The sequence below is a fragment of the Monopterus albus genome, unplaced genomic scaffold (genome assembly GCF_001952655.1).
Source record: "Monopterus albus unplaced genomic scaffold, M_albus_1.0 scaffold2.1, whole genome shotgun sequence".
Classification (NCBI taxonomy): Eukaryota; Metazoa; Chordata; class Actinopteri; order Synbranchiformes; family Synbranchidae; genus Monopterus; species Monopterus albus.
This window is the reverse complement of record NW_018127882.1, coordinates 4,790,242-4,811,337: the sequence shown is the minus strand read 5'-3', so window position 1 is coordinate 4,811,337 and position 21,096 is coordinate 4,790,242. Positions and strand designations below refer to the sequence as shown.

At 43.5% G+C, this 21,096-nt stretch overlaps 1 protein-coding gene and 1 non-coding gene across 2 annotated transcripts in view; one reads left to right on the top strand and one right to left on the bottom strand.

Annotated features, from left to right (window-relative positions):
• Positions 1 to 425: 425 nt before the first annotated feature.
• Positions 426 to 498, bottom strand: trnav-uac (transfer RNA valine (anticodon UAC)). The gene has a single exon. It is a non-coding gene; the product is annotated as a tRNA-Val (tRNA).
• Positions 499 to 6,837: 6,339 nt separating this feature from the next.
• The window catches only part of bcorl1 (BCL6 corepressor-like 1), a 20,349-nt gene continuing 6,090 nt past the window's right edge, over positions 6,838 to 21,096 (top strand). The window contains exons 1-8 of the mRNA XM_020591375.1: positions 6,838 to 8,384; positions 13,930 to 14,015; positions 14,128 to 16,740; positions 17,028 to 17,184; positions 17,519 to 17,989; positions 18,895 to 19,082; positions 19,346 to 19,612; positions 19,723 to 19,889. Of these exons, the coding sequence (XP_020447031.1) occupies positions 14,010 to 14,015; positions 14,128 to 16,740; positions 17,028 to 17,184; positions 17,519 to 17,989; positions 18,895 to 19,082; positions 19,346 to 19,612; positions 19,723 to 19,889 (3,869 nt within the window). The 5' untranslated portion in view covers positions 6,838 to 8,384; positions 13,930 to 14,009. The remainder of the gene's footprint in view (positions 8,385 to 13,929; positions 14,016 to 14,127; positions 16,741 to 17,027; positions 17,185 to 17,518; positions 17,990 to 18,894; positions 19,083 to 19,345; positions 19,613 to 19,722; positions 19,890 to 21,096) is intronic.

Sequence of the window (21,096 nt, the reverse complement as noted above, 5' to 3'; positions counted from 1 at the left end):
TATAACCTAATATAAATGTGTGGCTGTGTGCCATTTTTACTAGTTAATTACACAGTAAGTATAAAGTTGTTTACACAATTTTCCCAAAACTTTAACATATTACCTAGGACTTTACCTTACATTCACAAAAATACCTGGATTTTTATTATGTCCCCTTTTCTCTAAAAGGCCTAATTGTTTGGCTACTCCCTTGTTCAACCTAATCATCAGTAGGGCCCAGCTCCGAATGCACGGCCCCTCTCCTAATCATATTGTCTTCCTCTGTAGCAGTAGGAGCGGGACATTATTGATGTTACCATATTCGTACAAATAAATTACCTTTTAAAGGTGGGTTTGTAACATACGATGTTACCACTGACCTTATCATTTGACGATCAGTAAGGAGTTTTGTTTACTACTACACAAATTGGCAAGACAAAATTTCGTGGTTCCACTGGGGCTCGAACCCAGGACCTTCTGCGTGTAAAGCAGACGTGATAACCGCTACACTATGGAACCAGCGATTCATAACTACCGAAGAAGTATTAACAAAGCTACCCATGTTAGGTGCAGATAAGTGATTATGTCGCCTGGCCAGTAGTTTTTTCTTTTCGATTTGATAAGAAAACAGGCAAACACGGACACCCCGTAACCTTAAGCGTATCTCTCTGCTTCACAGCTACAGGATGTGGTTTGGCGACATAAAATATCGGACAACTGCAGTCGTCCCCACATCTCCTTTGGATGCGTTAAGCTTTAGCTGCTGGTGCTTTGGCTCAGTTGCGAATCGAGTTCACTTGGGACGCTTGGTTTCATCGCCACTGACACGGAGCAGTAGCTAACAATCGCTAACCTAACGCAGTTTGATTTCTTTACAGTGTGTCCCACGGAATTTGTATTTTAAAAACTGTCTTGGCTCACCCACCTAACCTAGCATGCAGCAGAATGTGTGTACATTTCTAGGCTTGTGATTTAAACGATTAAAACTAGGGCTAACACATCGTTTCACATTAAACAGGATACTGATGCATCTTACCTAAATTTCCTACTAGCTAGCCTGTAAAAACACTGAGCTGTCGGACTGTGAAATCTCATCCTTTAGAAGTTAAGGTTGAAGGCAGAACAATAATATGCGCATGACATACAGCATGTCTTGTGCATTACAATGTACATGTGTCTTGTACATTATTAATAATTATAATATTAGATATTTGACCATGGATGGATACCTGAACATGCCTATTGGGCAGAGGCCCAAGGGTCCATTATGGATTCAGGGGCCCCCAGGAGCAGGGCCTCTGTCTGAAGTGTGTGTTAGCATTCAAGTCAATCATATAACTTGAAAAACAACTATAAAGTGACACAAAATACCGCAAAGAAATGAAAAACTACAACAACAACAACAACCATGTGAGATGTAAAATGAATACAAAGAATCAAAACAACTACAAAAAAAACACAAAATACTGCTAAGACACAAAATGGTGACAGAAAAGTGCAGAATGACCAAACAAAGATGCAAAATTACCACAAAGACTCAACTACAAATGGCTGCAAAACAGCCAGAATCTAAAAAATACTATAAAGATAGGCCAAACAAGCCTACCAGGAATAGAGAAAATGGTAATTTGGAGTTTCTTTCAGTCTGGGGCTCTTAGGAGGGGTGAGGGCCTTTTATATGTCGGTGCTCAGGGGCCCAGTGTCCATGCATTTGACCTCACATATATGTAATTTGTTCATATATACAGTATACTTTCTAATTTCTCATCATATACAGCACTTAACAAAAACAGTGACCATGATGCTGCTGTCTAACCAACCAAAATATTACACCTCACTGCTTGTGTGTGACATTTAGTCAAACCAAAAAAAGAAATAAAACACCACTGTGGAGAGTGACTAAATATAACACTTAGTTTCTTAAACATGTTACTATTACATGTTAAATGTTCCAGCTGATACTGCACATCAACAGCTGCAAAGTCCTTTGCCATAGCAGGCAAGTTAAAATTGTTTTCTGTACATCTTGTGCACCAGCCAGTTGTCATCATTTTAATGCAAGGACATTAGTCCTGTTCGGAACGATGACTATAAAATGGAAAGTCAATGGAGATGATCTTCATATCTACACTGTCTGCTGGTGTACACATCCCCATGTGTACATATCCCCCTTGACTAAAGTTGTACGGGGTGAGTGCGTTTGTCACTGATTGATGCTCGTTTTACAGTAAGACTCATCAATCAAGATCAGAATTTCTCAAAATGCCCCTATTTTTGCTGCTGTAGGGCCTGAAATCGGTGATTACAATTCTATTCTTCAAAATGACATGGTCCTCTAGAAAACAAGTCACACAATTTTTATACCAAAGAGTTTCTTGTTCTCACCTCTGTCATAAATTTGTCTGCCTTCAGCATTGTTTTTCCATTTTTAGCCATTTTGACTGCAGCTCGCCTGCTTCCTTAGGTGCTAGCGAAGGAAGGGCCGCAAGGCTGCGTTGGAAAATGTGGGGATGACAGCTGCAACTGTTTATCATATGGGTACAATAGCACACCTTGAGAGGCAGTCGGAGCTTGCATTCTCGCTGATCCTGGCTCCAACACATCAGGCCAGAATTAACAGACAAAAGTGTGGGCAGGGTCAAAATTAACGATGTGCAAGATCAATTCCACAGACTCTGAATTTAACTGACATACAGTATGTACATGTGATACTAGAGAGCAAACACAATTATTTACTGGTGTCCAATATCAATTTTGGAAATTTAAATACATTTTTAAAATAAAAAATGCATAACTAATGATTAATCAGACCATTACCTTATTTTATCAATTTATTATTGAATCTGGCCTATAAAATGTCAAAAAATAGTGAAATGTGGTCACCACACTGGACAAAAGTGTAATGTGATGTCTTTAAATAGCTTCTTTTGTCTGCCAAAACCAAAAAGATATTTTATTTACAACAATATAAAGCAGAGAAAAGTAGCTATTTCTCAAATTTGAGATGAATGTTTGACATGTCAGCTTGATAAATATTTATAGGATAAATCATTCATAAAAATGGTTGCTTTTCCCTCTTAGTTAACCCATTAATTATTTTATCAAACATTTAAGCTCTAAATCCATGTTCATAATTTGGAAAACAAAACTTAAACAGTAGCCTCTATGTTAGATGAATTTAGTGATATATACAGTGGACCTACTAATCTGTTTCTGAGGTGTGTGCCGGTGTGTTACCTTCACCAGCTGTCAATCAAACCAGCCAGGATGTTAAAGGGACCTTGTGGAGTTTATGACCTCTAGTCGTGCCATGGAGCTGTTTTTTATGTGCGGGTCCCCTCTGCAATCCGTATTCCTGCCAGTGGTTTCATACTATTACATTAATCTACAGGTGGCAGTAATGCTCAAATGCAGCAAAACGCCAAAAAAGGGCAGGAATGAAGAGGATTGCTAGCAAGTAAACATGGATATAAATGATACAGGACTTTAAATACTTTAAAAGTCAGCTTTGCTAATTAATGGAGAAGGGAATGCATTCAGCATGTTTGTTAAACTTCAGGGATTTAAACAATGTTTTTTCAAGTTTGTAAACATATTGTTTGTTATAACAAAACTTCACAAGACGTCTTTAATTGTCCCACTTGCCAGGTCACATGACATGTGTGTCCTTGTGTTCCTGCACTAACAAAACATGATCTCCTTGTTAAAAATAACTCTCAAGTGTGTGACTAGTGGTTGGAAACTTCACAAAGTACCCCAGTACCTCATTCAGACTAATGCAGTGATGTGAGCGACATCTGCACCAGGGGTCTAATTCTTTATGGGTCACCCTGCGTCCACTGGTCCTCCTTTGTGATCCAGGGTTGGACGCAGGTGAGAGGCTGCTCAGTGTTGGTGAAATGGCATTGCAAAGTGCAGAAATGAATTCAGTGATACCAACGTTTTAACAGAATGTGACACACCATAAAACTATACATGGGGCGAGAAAGAAACAGAAAGCGTGCATGTGTTACCAATCACCAGAGACAGACATATGGACAGACTGAGGGGTGAAACTTAAGTGTCATCTGATAATTAGATAGGTTAATTATGTGCTTTATGGGTGAAGTATAGATTTCTAAGGTAAACCACCTTAAAATATAGGATTTCAGAATTATAGGATTTTTGTTACCTTTATTTATTCAGAGTATATGTCCACTAAGAGTCCACCTCTGCCTTATAGTGATGCCCTGGCCACATTCACGCAGTTATACATTCACACCTAGAAGCTGTATGGCCACAGACTGACCTGTGGGCACTGAGGAGCTCCACTGGTTGGGGTTAAGGGCCTCTCTCAAGGGCACCACATTGGTGTTAATGAGGCTGAGGCTCCCACCCAGATTTAATCCTGCAACTTTCTGGTCACAAGCTCTCTTCTCTACCCTTTAGGTCACCACTGCCCCACCAGTTTCCAGCCATCAAATCTATGTTGGAATTCATCATGACTTTTTGGAATAATCTGAGCATCAAAGATGATAATCTGTCACACACTACAAATTAAGGTATGCCCATTGTCAGTGACCTGCCTCATCTGGTGCAGACCAGAGTCACTGTGACTAAATTAGTGTTACACTGGCCAACACATTGCCATCTCTGTCAGTGACATCTAGTCACCTTCTGACTGGTCAGAAACATGTCATTTGAAAAGCTCAGATGATGTCCCAGAAATTCAATCCACATACCTCACTGTCAACAGTTCTCCTAGGGTCTGTCTCTAGAAAGTTCAGCATAGTTTCAATGAAATTTGCTCACCGGAAGGTCTGTGGATTATTCATAGCGAACAAGTACTGCTTCTGGAAAAACATGATACCTTCAAGCTTTTCATAATAAATTGCCATAATTGAAATTCACCTTATTGTATTGTAAAATCTCAGAGGCAGAAATCTCAAAGCTAGAGCACATGAAATCAAAACTGTCTACATGGCTACATACCATTAGTGGTAGATATAGAGTATAAAAGTATACAGTATATGTCTTAATGTATTTCAGGTTAAATGACAGTACAGGTGACTGTGATGGTGTCTGGGAAATGAGCACCTTGTGCAGGCCAACCTGCAGAATCCAAACTTCCACTTTTCACAATGGGTGATGGCTTAAACGCCACTTTAATGAAAGCAATGTCTATTTATTGCAGAGGAAGCTATCCTAAATAATGTAGTGTAATGTTCTGTTGCCTCTAGTGTGCTGGGTGCCTCTGACACATTACTTTGTCAGAACTTTTAGGGAACAGCTTAAGGCACAACCTTAACAGTGTAGATGAGCTTCAAATGGCTAGTGAGTATGTGCACAAGTGAGTTCAAGCAATTGCCTGCTTCCTTCTTGATGCATTCTCATGTCTTGGCCTAGGAGGTTTCTATCCTGGCAAATCTGGGACTTTAACTCCCTAACAGCTGCCCTGATTTGTTCACTGACTTAAGCCTTTTCTACAAGCCTCTAATAAGTTGCCAGGATGTCCCGACCTTGAGCATCCAGGCCAGGTGTCTCTGTAAGAGGCCTTTGTCTGATTACAGCAAAAGAATCAAAGACTGAAAGAAAAGAAAACCAGATGCCCCCCAGCTTTATGTGCATCTGTGTCACTGATAATTAGACCTGTTTGCAAACTAATGTTTCGTCCAACTTCAATATTTGTACTTGTGGAACATCTAGTTTGCCTCATTCACTTTTGCTGTTGTCAAGAGATAATGGTTTTTGATCTCGGTGAGCTTCCTTCTAATGTCTTTACCATCTATGATTTATAGAAATATAAAAATACAATATAAATTGGTGGCATTTAAGAAGCTAAATTGCAGCTAATAAAGACACCATGTGTTGTTGATTGGCACATGTAGACATTGTGAATGTGATTCATGTTAGATGGTTATAAACATAGACTGATTGTGAGACGACTGTCCCCTGGGCACAAACATCTGAAAGGCCCCCTCCATGTACGTAACAACAGACACCCACCCTGCTTGTCCTCATTTTTAGTGTTTTTTAGCAACATTTTACCAGTTACCCTTAACTCTCAAATGCTGCCGTTTGTTTGAAAACTGCACCTGAACTTGAGCAATTTATCCACACAGGAAATGAAAAGAGGCTAACTCCTGTCCAAAACTTCCTGTTACAGCACAATGACAGATAACTGCCTCCAAAAATACAAAATATTTTGGACCAAACCCAATAAGGGAAACCTGGGGTGCAGGTTAGAGTTCCCTATAGCAGAGTTAACATGGTGTCAGCCACAGTCTGGTCAACTGCTTGACCAGTTACAGTGTAGCTTACTAACCTATGTCTGTAGTGTGGTGCTGTGTTTGTTGTGTTATGTAGCAATAAATAAAGTTGTTTAAGTTTGGCTTTAGTAAACCAGTGGATGCACCTGCCAATTGTTTGACAGTTTGATTTTGAACACTAATAGTATCATTTTTTTTTTTTTTTTTTTTTTACATGGAAGGCTACAATAGAAATTAAATCATTTAAATACCACGCAGGAGTGAGTGATTGTCTAAGTGGCAAGCGCTTTTCAAACTGTGGTGTTTAAAAAGTTTGCAAATTCCTATTTTCAGTGTGAAAGCGAGCCATACTGATAAAAAGCAATGCGTGGAGTGTGTGTAGCTGAAATTGCATATCCTCATCACCAGTATTTATTTTACACCTTTTTTAATATCCTTCAAGTCGTTGTTAGAAGCGAGTAGGGACTATCTACACTGCCCCCCCCCCACCCCCAGAGCACTGGCCTGTTATTCACCTGTAGGGCTTTACCCGGCGCTAGGACCCAGGGTGCGCGATTTTCATCTCCAGCTGCTGCAGACCGAACACTGGCAATAAGGGAAGAATGCGCGGACAAGCATCACATTCTGTATTCATTCTACTTCAAAATCACATCCCTGGCCCCGCACGGACGCCTCTGTGTACACAACAGTAGCTTGTTGCGCTGTGTGCAGGCTTTGTGGGAGTAGTCAGCTCGGAGCGCAAAGGTAAGGCGGCGCAATACCATGCGATTACTAATAACAAAGGCGTTACGGGCGAGCAGGGGGCATTAAAGGGGGCACTGCACAATGCTATTCAGGGCGAGTAAAACTCTGCCAAACTTTGACCTGGATATCTCTATTTTCCAGTTGTCGTTGTCTTGCAGGAGCTACAGTAGTTGATGGTGTCTGGCTGTTATCTCACGGCATTATAGGACCGTGTCACATGTAGGCTATGGAGACCAAGTTGTGTATCGAGATGACATGGGTCTGCTGTGGATGCAGTCGCCTCTCCAAACGCTGACTCCAACTATATAAGAAGTGATGCATTTCAATTGCAGACACGTATTTAACGTCATCTGAATGGCGCATCGGACCTTACATTAACCCGGCAAATGAGAACATCACCCTTGACTGTGATCGACTGCCATCCTCCCGTCGTTTGTTGTAGAATAATTCCTCACTTCTACCAAGATGGATGAATAATGCGCTTGATTTTTGATCCACGTTCGCCCCCCGTCGCCTTCCCAGCCTCGACATTCAATACTGACCAGGTGAACCACGAACTTACACGGGACATCCTCTCTGCCGTAAACCATGGCGGCCTAAATAGGGTCGATAATCTCCAATATGACTCGCAGATGGATGACCATGTAGCTATGCCCACTTTGAAGACGACATACTTAAAAAATAAAACAGGCCTTCGAAACCAACAACGTGCCTTCATCGGCGCTATATCGCAGTTATCGTAGTGCATGTGTGGAATACCACATCCCTGCTCGACAGATTTGTAATCGCATTTATAACAAGTTTTTAAACCCCACAGCTTCAGACACCCGACGTGGAGCCTGTGAACCAAACTCGTCTATAATTGGTGAAGCCAAAGCAGCCGGTCACTACCGGGATAGCTCTTGCGCGGTCGCTGAGGTCTCCGGGTTACCCCGGCTCAGACACAATGCGATGGGTCAGCTGCCGACTTTGTGATAGTCCTCCTTTATTCCTACACGGTTCTCTCCGGCGTTCCCCTTAATACTGATCGGTGTTTTCGGTTTCCTAATTTCACATTTGGCCATCTGTCAACGATTTGGCTGCTTGCACGCAGCCATTAGCTACTGAGCGAATGGCGAAGGGCATGTTAGAGGCTCTCTCACACACCGATCCACTCCGCGATAGGGAAGCGGCCAAATAGTTTCTGCTCGTACTGCTCTCGTCGGATGCACAGGGTCGTTGTCCTGCACCGCTTTAGTGGCCGGGAACGAGCCGGATCGTGCGTGCTAGTAAACAAACTCTTTGAGCCAGCCTCGCTGTGTGTGCACGGTTATTTCCTCATCACCACAAGTGTTGAGAAAAGTAGGAAATTTGTTGGCCTAAAGGAGTGGATACCCTTGTAAACAGCAGGCCTGCACTGCTTTCAGCATTCAGGTAAGACAAGTGGCCTAATTACAGCAGGGTAACCTGTGCTGCTTAACTACCGTGCCAAAATGTGATTATGGAAAAGGAGAGCTACATACCCTGTGGTTGTTTATCTCTAGGGGAGAATCTGGGGAGACTAGGTGCAAATCCTCTGCTCCACAGAGCGATTTGATGCTTTACTCTGGTTGCCTGTTTATGACTGGAAGTTGCAGATGTGCTGTCATTCACCTCTTATCTCTACAAATGAGCTGTTGGTCCACACCTATTCTTAACAGCTCCGTTGTCATTGTTTTTCAGCACTTTGGTTAAAGTCAGAGTTACAGAAAAGCTGAACTCGTGTTTGGTTGTGTACTTGTTCAAAAGACAAATATAGAGAAAGTTGGAAGCAGATTTTCTTCTATTACAAATAAGATAATGATGTAAATATGATATTACCTTCAGGAGAGGTTACTTGCATATCATGTTACCTCACTAAGGTAGCCCGTCTTCTTCTCTGTTAAACTCAGTGCAGTTTCTCTGAGATGTATGGATTATTGTCAGTAGCCTATATGTTGTATGTCTGGCCTTTATGAACTGACCCAGCTTGTCTTGATTAGCTGGCACAGAACTAAGGGTTAAAACTGAAGTTAATACTCTTTATCCAAATTGTATGACTGATTCCAGTTAAAACCTGACCTGACCTGATAACAGGAAATGTGATTTTGACACACACTGCTTGCAGAATGGGAGGCACACACACACACACACTTACTGTTCACATTCATCTGTGATGATCTGTGTTCATACCGACAAAATATCTTCACTCTGTCAAAACCCTGGTTTGGTCAATTGACTGAAATTAATGACAAATCATATGGTCCAGTGAGGCTCAGTACAGTTGGGATGTACAGTATCAGGAAAAATATTTAGAAAGCAGATGGGTGACAAATTAAAGGAACATAAAGTGACCAACAGACTTTTTAGTGAAGTGTCTCCAGAGCAGCTTATGCTCCTCTGTTGGAGGGAAGAAACATCATTCTTCCAAAACACGTTGATTAACACTATATCATACTCATTAAGCCAGTCAGTAACCTAGAGCTGCAACCATTAGTCAGTTCATTGATAGAAAATAAACCAGTAACTATTCTTAAGCAAACATCATAACAGGAACTGATGCTTTTTTTTGTCATATATGATAATAAACTGAATGTCTTTGGTTTTGTTGGTGGGACAAAACAAGACATTTGAAGACCACCTCCGACTCTAGAAAGTCAAAATGGGCTTTTTTCCCCTTAAAAAAAGAATAATTGGTACATGAATTAGTGACCCCAGCATCATTTTCCACTCATTTATTCCAGATTTTTATTTAATTTATCACCCATCTACATCCGAGGGACTAAAGTTGTCATGCCACAGCTTTTTATTTTCACTGGAGGATAGTAAATATCTGGGGCCAGTATATTGAAGACCTAGTAATCCTGGCTTTAACTCTTTTGGAAACAGTTTTAGGCCTACAGCTCCTTTTATATCAACCAAAGTGAATACAGTGAAAACAAACAACCTGCTGTCACCTTGTAAGCAAAATTATTTACGGGACATTAATTTATTTCTTTGTTTTCAGGGCTTTCTATATCACAGAGTTGATGGAGGTCAGTGCTGGGGGCCCTGCATTTGAAGCTAAACCTTGTTAGGCTTCAGTGAAGTTAGAACCAGGTCACCAAGACAAATGACAAAAACTTCATAGGAGGTAACATCTCACGTGGCTCTAGGTTTTGAAGACCTACACAAAAACCATCAGAAAATGCTTCTCCAAGCTACTCCATCCGTCTGCAGCCTGCAGCATACAACTGCATACAACTGGACAGTCTCCAACACCTCGAGTCTTGCTTCCTTGTGTGCAACGGACCCAAACCTCTCCCACTTTTTTACATTTCGTCAACACCGTTTAGCGACCGTCACCCACTGCCGTGACTCTGTTAATTGACCTGAGCGACACTGGAAAGCAAAGACGGATTCAGTGACACTCAGAGACGCTCTTGGTTACAAAAATATAGTTTATTACTTCGATACCCCGATAAGCCTTTTCAGTTTAGCGCACCGTTACACTCTTGGTCGCGATCCCTCATTCCCCTTGAGCGGCTGGAGCTCGCGTTGCATGCCGGTACCTGCAGTCCCCACCCCTCCCAGGCTCTCCAGCGTCTAATCCTGGGCGTGGATAACCGAGCACTACATCTCCCATGCTGTCGCCGTGCACCCTTCTGCCCCTCTCTCTCCCACCAGACTGGAGGCTGGAGATTCGGAACGGACTGTCTTGACGACCCCCCCAAACTCTCCCCTCCTCCTCCTGCCTCCCTCCCGCCCCCCCGGACTTTTAGAACTGAAAACCGTCGAGATTAGTGAACAGCCACGGACGGCAGAGGCGAAAGGCTGGACACCGCCGTAAGCGAGCCGTGCGGGGGAGTCTTAAAGGGGGGGAAGAGAGGAGAAGCTTGGTAGGTCGGGGGGCTCGGTGAATACCTTCCAGCGCCGAAGTGGCTCAGTCAGTCCACTAAAGGGCCATTACGAGAGACGGGATCACTAAACATTCGGTCGGCCGGAATAAATAGCCGAACACTAGCCTTGCTTCAACATGTAAACCACCAGGAGCAGAGCGAGGGCTTCGCGGAGACTCCGCTGCGCAGAGCTGAAAACCAGTCCGAGCTGCTGGTGGTCAATGGAGTTAAATATATTGTTCGCCCCCTTGTTGTGGCCACTCCAGCAGCACAGGCTTGTAATAAGTTATGTCCCCCACCCCTCGTTTAGTCGTCCAGCTGCCTACTTCTTTCCTATCTGAGAGTAACTCCGTGTAGCCAGTTTCTGTGCTATCAGCGGGCGAAACTGATCATTTGCCCGTATCCACGTCCACCGGCAGACTAAATGTTAGGCTACTTTGTCGGGTGCTCGAGGGTTGATGGACCTGGACGATGGTCGTCAGGAGTTTTGTTTGTTTGGCTCTCGGTGTTGTGTGTGTGGTGGCTCTGCATTGATGTTGACTTACCTTATCAGGCGGAGATGTGACACATTGCCACATTGTGCTCGTACGACACAGCCCAGATAGCCACTCGATGTGGGGGGGGGGACATTTCTCACTTGCTATAATGTCTGTTTCACCTAGAAACGTGGTATCCCATCTTGTGCACGGTGCTGAGACGACGCTGAAGTCAGGCTGCCTGTGCTGGGCAGTGAATGGACCGATCACCTGAGAGTCAGTTGCCATTCTCTCATTATGGTGACTGCTCGCCATCTCCAGCGAGGGGGAGAGGGAGAGAGAGAGAGACAGAGAGAGAGAGACCCGGAGCTCCCCGGAGTTTCATATTTATAACGGGGAGAAACGTGATGTTTGTGAGTGCCCCGGTGCCTTTGAACACATCGTGCGCTTTTCAGATGTGACATTGGGACGTGTGTCTTTTGTGCCGTGGGCTGGACAGTGAGCTGACCGGCAGCACAATCATTTTGTCTCCGAGGCTGTTTTTCCTCAAAGCTGTCAGGCTCGACTTTGTTTCCTCCGAACGGTGTTGCCCGCTGCATACTACATTTATTAGGCTACATCAGAGCGGATGGATCCAGATGTTGCGATGGAGCAGACCGCGTATGATCGGAGCACAAAGACAAACTAGCTGTAAGCAACTGTTGTACGGTAATGAATGCAGACCCTCCTTGCACTGAGCGGTATCTGCATCGCTGTATCCCCTTCAGTCCATGCTCGCAGATTCCAGCAGAGATTGGTGTGTCAGTCATTATGTGCATCATCTTTATCTTTCACCGACTCCAGGGTGGAACATTTTCAATCCCCCCCCTCCCCAAAGCTCTGACATCGATATTTTTTCTTGGCTTGGTCTCTTTTGTAGTCGTCTGATTTACTTGCAGATGCGCTCACCTCTACCTACATACCAAGGGCTGTAGCTATATGAGAGTATTTCAGATGACATCAAGCTATGAGATGGATTGTTTGGTTATTATTAGTAGTAATTATGTGCATACTTGGCATTGTTTTGTGGAGGAAGGTGGCTGTTCTGTTGTGAAAATATATCTGGGTGAGTTTTCAATAGAGAAGTAATGGATGGAGTTTCATGTCTAATTTTAGATGGTTGTTAACACTACATGACCCACACATAAAAAGTGTACTTTAACTGAGGTGGGCCACCTCCACGTTTCACTATATTGTGCATAATCAATACACTGAGGCTGCCACTGGCTGATAGAAGATCATTTGAGCAGTCACAGCTGATTGTGTTGTGGATGGATTACTGAAGCAGCCTACCCAGGACAGGCCAGGTGGCCCAGGGGCTCACAGGCCCCCTAAGCAAGACCCCCTGTGTGAAGTGATTGTTGTAAGAATTTCTTGTTGTTAAACCAGTGGGCTCAGTTAAAGCTAGCGCCGTCCCAGTTATGTTTTTGTTATCCTGACCCTTTAATAGTGAGAATCTGCTGATTTGGAGTCTTATCCAATGTTAATTTATTATTTTTGTTTTCATTTCTCATTATAACGGCCCTCTGCATATGTAGGCTGCAGTATGTCAGCATTAAAGTTAGTAAAGCAATTTAAAATGCTTTTCTTGCACTTGTATGTTTGACCTTCTTTGAACAGTTTGATGTATGTGGGGATTTCTAAACCGTAAGAGACAGCTTGAAACCAATTTTAAAAAAATATTTTCCTATAATATGTTGTATTGTAAGTTGTAGTATTTTGTAGATATCTGCGGAGAGTAGGGTCAAGGTGAATTTGTTGTGGCAGAAATGTTTAAAGATTTGATTTGATTTGATTTGATTTATTCTTTCAAGCATGTAAAGACAGTTGATATGACAACACACATGATTGTACACATAATCCAATATCAAATTGCTTATACCTAGTACATGCTTGAATGGAGTAGGAAGAAGTCAGACTTATCCAGTCCTACCCCATGACATCATCTTACCATCACTGGTTTGCAAGCAGTAAATGATGATTTAGGCTGCCTCTCTTCAGCTGTGTGAACAAAATATTTCCAACCAACAACAGTATTTTAGAGTTACAATTAATGTGTAAAGTATCACAAAACATAAAAAATGGCAGCTAACAGTGAATGGGGGTGACCTGCTCTTTTAGGAACGGTGACCTTCTATGTGTGTCTGCCAGAGGCCCCTTAGCTCATAATTCCTCCCTGCTGCAAATGAGGTCTCATTTCACCCGCTGAATATCCTGTTTTTAGTAAACTCTTCACATTCTGAGTTATTGAGCTCTGACAAATTGTTAGTATTCCCTGTGTGCCAACAAATAAAACCAAAGGGAACAACAGAACAAATATGTTCATCAGTCTACCACACTTCTCTCTGCTAAGCTGAATTATCTCCCCGCTCTGAGGAAATTGTAGCCTAACATATCTGGCCTCCCATATCAAAGAAAGGCAGTTTTTAATTAGCCAGTGTTGGTTACTCTGAATCAATTACTGATGCATAGAATAGGTCTCATTCCTTCATCAAGGATTAAATGAGTCTTCTGTAATTGAAACACTAGCAGTAATCACATTAAATCTTCTTTTTTTGTATTTGGCAGCATATCACTGTATTTCAAGGAAAACTCTCACCTGACTGACTCAGCTACCCCCTGAGGTATGTTGTGTTGAAGAAACACCTATGCAGGTAATTGTTTTGTTTTGGGTTTTTTTTTTTTGTTACAGTTAGATCACAAGAATATACATTCTTTCCTTTTGTCTAATTAACATTGGCCTCATGAACTTCTCTTATTACTCAGGTGGATCCTACACTAATGAATGTAGGGGATGGAGGCACGGTGAGCAGAGAGATCAGTGCTCCAAAAAAAGCGTCTACTAGTATGGTGGGAAATCCCCCCCAGACGCTGCCCCCTGAGTTTCGAGGAGATGTTACCCTCAGTCAGCAAAACAAGACTACTCCAACAACAGACTGTAAGACAGCGAAAGCCTGCCTGGACACTAGTAATTACAACCACAGCCCTGAGCTTTCTCCACCTCAGCAGCCCAACAATGCACCGATGTCAAGCTCAGCCCTCACCGGCTCAGAGAAGAAAGCAGACAAAGGGGCAGAGACCGCTAAACTCAAGGTCGACGGTGTTGGGGTCTTCCCCGCTACTCAGTGGTCAGGTGGCGTGAAAGTCAGCCGGGAGGGCTCACTCAACCCCTGTCACAGCAGTGTGACATCCAGCAAGAAATTACACCTGCAAACCCAAGCTGTGCAAAGTGTTCCACCTGGGTTTCAGTGCTCTACCATGTTTAAACCACCCCAGCCTGTTGCCTTCCTTCCTTCTACAAATTTTTCCTCCCCACTTTGTAAAATCACTCTTCCACCAGCACTGGGTCAGATTGCAGCTTTGAGAGAAGCTACAGCCAGTCAGTTTCAGAAAGAAATTCAGCCTCAAAGCTCAGGGGTTGGAGGAACACCTCTCATGCGTACCTATCCCTATCCGTTCTCTATGGGCCGGGCACCAGCTGGAGAGAAAAAGCCAGGCACATCGACCTCAAAACTTAAATCTAACCTTTCATCGAGTAAGAATTCCAAATATGTAGGAGAGCATAAATCTTTAGCCTCAGTGGTAGCCTCACCAGCTATCACCCTACCGTTGCAGCACCCATCATTAACTTCTGCAGCACCCACCCATTACACGTTATCTCCCACTGCTGCCATTTGTTGTGGCCCTGCGCTGGCCAGCATCACCTCTCAGAGCAGACTGCTAAACCATGTGGAGAAAGGCAACAGCATAGACAAGACAACCATGGGCTCTCTTAAAACAACCTCGTCCTCTGCTTCAGAGGAACACACCGCTTGCCTAATTGAACCAAGAGATGTCCCTCTTGATTTGTCTGCTAAATCCAAACGTCCAAAATGCATAAATGACCCCCCAGTGTCTGTGATGGAGCCACATAATAACGAGTCAAATCAGAGAGATTTTCTGAACTCAAAGAGGACTCATTCTACAACTTATAACTCATCTGTGCAATACCCTATTTTACTAAATACCCACAGGAATGGATCTCATCAAAAGCATATAAATAAGCCTCAGAATCACCAGGTTCCAGAGCCCAAACCAACCTGGGGTAAGGGATCTTCACAAGACTCCATAAAAAACATTCCTGGAACCTATGTAGGTGTGGCTAGCCCCATACTGGCTTCAACTCTGCGGGGCAAAGATGGAAAAGGGACTTTTGCTGATGAATTTCAAAGTTTTGCAAAGCAGGAGTTTATATCTATAATTGACCAAGGGGAACATCTGGCCTCAGGAGGAAAGAAGCCATCCTCTCTGATGAAGGGCAACCAACATGCTTACAGTGTCAAGCATGTTAAAAACACCAGCACAGCCATAGCTACGAATTGTCCCTCTAAAGGAGCCCCGACAACTGCCCTGTCAAGCTCTGCCAGCACTCAGATTCATCAGAAATCTGCACCTGGCAAAACAGCGGTGCCATACTCTACCACTGTTGTCAGTCCGGTTTGGCAACAGCCTCCTCACGTTCCTCATCAAGCCTCGTCTGTTCAGAGAAAGGTCACACAAGGATCTCCGAAGACCAAGGGCAGCAGAGTTACAGAAGGATCTAAGTACATGAGTGCTCATCATAGCCCTTCCAAACATGAGGATGATAAGTGGGAGAGATTAAAGTCTCCCTTGTCTAACCTTGCATCCATTGTAAAGCAGCAGACTCTTGAAACCACAGCACTGGCAGCTGAGGGTAATACTCAAGCCTCACCTGTCACATCAAGAAAATCTGATGTTTTGAATCCGCTCGCCGGGAGCCGTGACACCCAATCCAAACATTCTTCTGCTTATGAGTACCCACCATACTGGTCGGTGGAAAAATGGCCTGGTGTGCTATCTCAAGGGGATCCAACTCAAGCTATGAAAAGACTTGAGAAGGTGTACACCGCTGAGCCTCTGGAGAATAACACTGAGCTACACACCAGTCATGTAGAACACATGGGACTACAAGTGAAGCAAGGCTCTTCAAAACCTGCTAGCCAGTCTTATCTCTTTGGGAGCAATGCATCAGCAAATGGGAATAGGATGGAGAGCAAACTAGCCCAGGTGTTAGAGGGGGAGCTACTGAAGAAAGAAAGTGGGGCGTCAGACAGTCCTCCCAGTGAAACACTGGAGGGCACGGTGGCATCTATTCTTACAAGCCAGTGTGCGGGAGGAGGTGACAAGTTTGAAAAGAAAACGAACCGAGCCAAAGAGGAGTCACCAACCAAAGCAAAAGCTGCTACCACCAAGCAAAAGAAAACTAGTCCTAAGGAGCCAGCAAAGGAGAAGCCACCAACAGAGCCACTGAAGAAGGCTGCAGGAAAGAAAAAACAAGACGCAGAAAACAGTCCAGCCAAAGTGTCTTGCCAGAAGAAGGTAAGTTATTTTGTGTATGGAGTTTTAATGTTCAAAAGGTCTTTGCACTTTTCTTGTTTTTTTCCCTTTCACTAACTTCAGGGAAATGATTAAGGTGTCATTCATCTTTAAAAATTCTAAAGTTTTGATAGTTGAATAGGACATACAGAGCCTCCTTTCATAAGATTAATCTTTGACTGATGATTACGCTTCAAAGGTTTCATTGTGGGTCTGTTGCGTGCTCTTCATCACCATGAAAGCTTTGTGATCAATAGCATCCGATACACTCTATCCCCTGTGCATTTCAGCACAAGAAATGTGCACCTGTGCTGGAGCAGAGTCTATCTGCCCCTGGGCTGGAGCAGAGTCTATCGGCGGGAAAACTTTCCCCGCCGAGTAACGAGCCAATTGCAAAGGACAAGATCAGCTCCAACAACGCTGAGCAACCAACCCCCAACAAACCAGGTATAGTCTTTGTGTTTTTTTATAATCAATCCTCTGACTTTTACTACCATTCAAAGTTCTTGTAGCGTACTCAGTTATCTGTCATAATTTGGATGATGCTTTCAGTCGTGTACAGACCGTTGTCTAACTTGTAGTCAGATGACTCTGGGCAACTCATAGCTTTAGTTCTGGGGGTAAATAGCCTGCATTAAGCCTGAGTAATATGGTAGGCTGTGTATATAAAACAGAAAAAATGTTTCACATTGTGTGTGGAAGGCATTGTTTTATGTCTCAGTGACACTTCTAAGCATAGAAGCGGGTGTGTATGTGTAACAATCCAATGTGATTTAATCAGTTACAGATAACGGCAGCAGTCCTCAGCGTGTAGAGAGGCCAGTCTCTCTCAATAGCTCTGCTACATCCAGTAAGGACACCGACACTATAGAGAGCTCCTTCCCAAGACTTAGGAGAGGACGACGGCGAGCTGATGAGGCTCGACTTGACCTCTGGGGCTTTGCAACGCCTTCCCCTCCACCACCACCAATGCCTCCTCCCCCAATATCCCCGACACCTCCTATGACTCCCACTCAACTCGCTCGCCGTCCAAGAGGGAGGCCTCGCTCAAACCCCCTGCCGGAGCGGGTATACCAGGGCAAGGGCAAGACAGTCAGCTCAGGGGGTGACACACCTGCACATAAGAAACGCCGGCGATGTCGTAGCAAAAAGTATCAGAGTGGCGAATACATCACAGAGAAAGAAAAGCTGGAAGATGCAGAGCGCCTGGAAGAATTGGACTCACTGAGGCAGGACGGTGGAACTCCAGCAGGTACGCAGGTTCTTTCCATAGGTCAGCAAAGTTTTCAGTTAACTGTTTTCAGCCCAAGTGTGAATCAGAAGTGCAGCTGTTATTTACAGGTATGGCAAAAACTGTTTGAGAAGTTAAAGAATGAATCTTTCAAATCTGAGTGAAGCAGCTTAGTATTCTATACAATCAGAAAATTTCAATTACACTTGGAGCTATTAATTAGTTTGTTAACAAAAAATTAACTGCCCCTTATTTTGATAATTGATTAATTGTATAATACATTTGTTAAATGCACTTCACTAAATTTCTTTTCAGCTGCTATAGGGTATGTTGGGACTCAAAACAAACTAACACTGGAAACCACTTGTTATCGCTCTTTGCCCCATCAGTCCTGTTTTGCTGTGACGTGAACTACCAATGCCTGGTTGTGATAAACTGTACAAAACGCACTCTCTAGTTGAAAGCTAGCGTTAGCTGACAAATGAGTCCCAGCTCTACAGCAGCACAATGTCAAGTGACTAAGTTGACAGTTGAGTGATTTAAAATGCATAGTTTTGACATGTGGCTAACGTTGTTTGTAGAACACACTTTGTTAGGTCTGTTCTGATGAGGAGATGGACAGCTAAACTTACAGCTTTTAGGTTGCATCATGATAAGGATGGGTATGTCAAACCACACCTAATACTTGAAACAGAAATTAGCTGATGAAAGATTGGGTACATTTATGTATAGATACGTGTTTGTGTTATGTTAATTTTTTTAAATGGTGAAGGCTCATGATGAGTAATGCAATTTCCATAAATGTGGATTGATGCATTTTACCTCTAACTCTGGATAAAAAATATTAAGATTGTTTGTGGACTTTTCAGTTTGTTCATCTGTTTGATATAACCCAGTATAATCTCCAATCCAGTTTGTCATCACAGATCCACAGGTAGATCAGTGCCCAAGTCCCACTGCCCCCAGTCCAGAGCCTCCTTCACGGAGACCCTCGTTTACTCGCTCCGGAGCGGTGCGCTATCAGGAGAGCGAGGTGTCTTCGGAGCGCAATGACAAGCCTTCAGGGAAGAGAAAGTTCAAAAGCAAGCACTTATGTGACAGTGATGAACAGAAGGTAAGTCACTTGCTGATGCTGCTTGTTTGGTTACAGTTCATTCGGAGTCATATAGGGTTGATAGGAGCAAGGTACCATGAATATATTAGCTTACAGTGCCCCCCTGTGGCTAAATACATACCATGTTCCTAACAGTGATGACGGCAGCTGCTTTTATGCAGCGCATGTCTTTGATAAGTGAAACCTGTTGCCATAACTTGGCATTGCATTACAAGAGATTCCATTTTTCACACAGCACTCTAATCAATAAACCTGTATTTTAGAGTAAGGCCAAACGCAGCAGCTTGGGCAAGCGTGGCGCCTCACTTGCCCTGGATGATGATGGTGCTGTTACAAAAAGAACAGGTAGCCCCCCACCCACTCCAAAATGTTTGCCATCACCTCCATCCAGTAAGAAAGGCTCACCTGGAAGAAGCAGTAAGGCAGAGTCACGACACAAAAGACCTGTTCCTCCAGAGGTACGACGGCTGATTGTCAATAAAAATGCTGGGGAGACCTTGCTGCAGCGTGCTGCCCGCTTAGGCTATCAGGTAAGACCCCACCTGTTTAGTCACGCACAATTGCTGACATGATTTTAACTGCAGTAAACCTCTGAGATCTGTTAATGTGACTGTCTATGTGTCCCACCGATGCTCTGTAGGATGTCGTTCAGTACTGTCTTGAAAAGGACATCAGGGAGGTGAATCGGCGCGATAACGCTGGCTACACAGCTCTCCATGAGGCGTCCTCTCGAGGCTGGACTCAGATTGTCCAGATGCTGCTGAAACACGGTGCAGATGTCAACTGTAGTGCCCAGGATGGAACACGGTAAGATTTTATGGTACATCATAAACGAGTCGTGGTTAGTTGGGTACAAATAAATGAAATACATTTCTCAGTACTGAGTGTAACTTTGATTTGTTTATAGAAACAATACGCCCTGAACAGATAGTGATATACTCACTGAGCAGTCATGTTTTATGATTAAGTGAAGATTATCAAATCAAATCAAATCAAATTTTATTTGTATAGCGCCAAATCACAACAAAAGTCATCTCAGGACACTTTACAAAGTAAGGTCTAGACCTTACTGTTATCAATATTATTACATAGGGAAAACCCAACAAATCCCCCTTAAGCAAGCACTTGGCGACAGTGGGGAGGAAAAACTCCCTTTAACGGAAGAAACCTCCGACAGACCCCGGCTCTTGGTGGGCGGCCTTCTGCCTCGACCGGTTGGGGTGAGTGGATAGAGGAGAGACAAAAGAAGAAAAGCAACAAGACACAACAATCAAACACTGATCAGGTCGATGTGGCCGGTGACTGCTCGTCAGAGACATAGAGCTCCAGGGCCAGGGCAACCTGCAGAAAGGTACAGGGAGAGAGAGAGAGGACACACTACGGGAGAAAGGAGACACAAAGTTAGTAATGTGTAATGGAGGCATATAGAAGCATAGGGAGAGAGAGGAGAGGAGAGCAGAGCAGAGCAGGAGGGGAGGGGAAAGAAACTCAGAGCAGCATGGGGCCCCCCAGCAGCCTAGGCCTAGAGCAGCATAACTAAGGGAAGGCTCAGGGTCACCTGATCCAGCCCTAACTATAAGCTTTATCAAAAAGGAACATCTTAAGTCCAATCTTAAAAGTAGAGAGGGTGTCTGCCTCCTGAACTGAGACTGGGGGTTGGTTCCATAGGAGAGGAGCTTGATAGCTAAAGGCTCTGCCTCCCATTCTGCTTCTAATTCCATGAAATATCTCAACACAATTACAAAAGGTCAAACTGATTCAGACTGAAAATCACAAAATTGTGTTGTCTGAGAAAATGTGATAATACAGTTTTTTTTAATCAAACAATACGGATAAAGATTTTGTGTAAGTTGTGTAATAGTGGATACTGTAACTGTAATACTAAACAAGTAAAAATGTATAAAGTGTTGTATATTACAGTGGATACTGCTGAACAGAAGGCCAGAGCACCAAAAAAATCCCTTCAGGTTTGATTTTTGGAAAATGAAATCCCCTGCAAAGCTCCCACTGCACA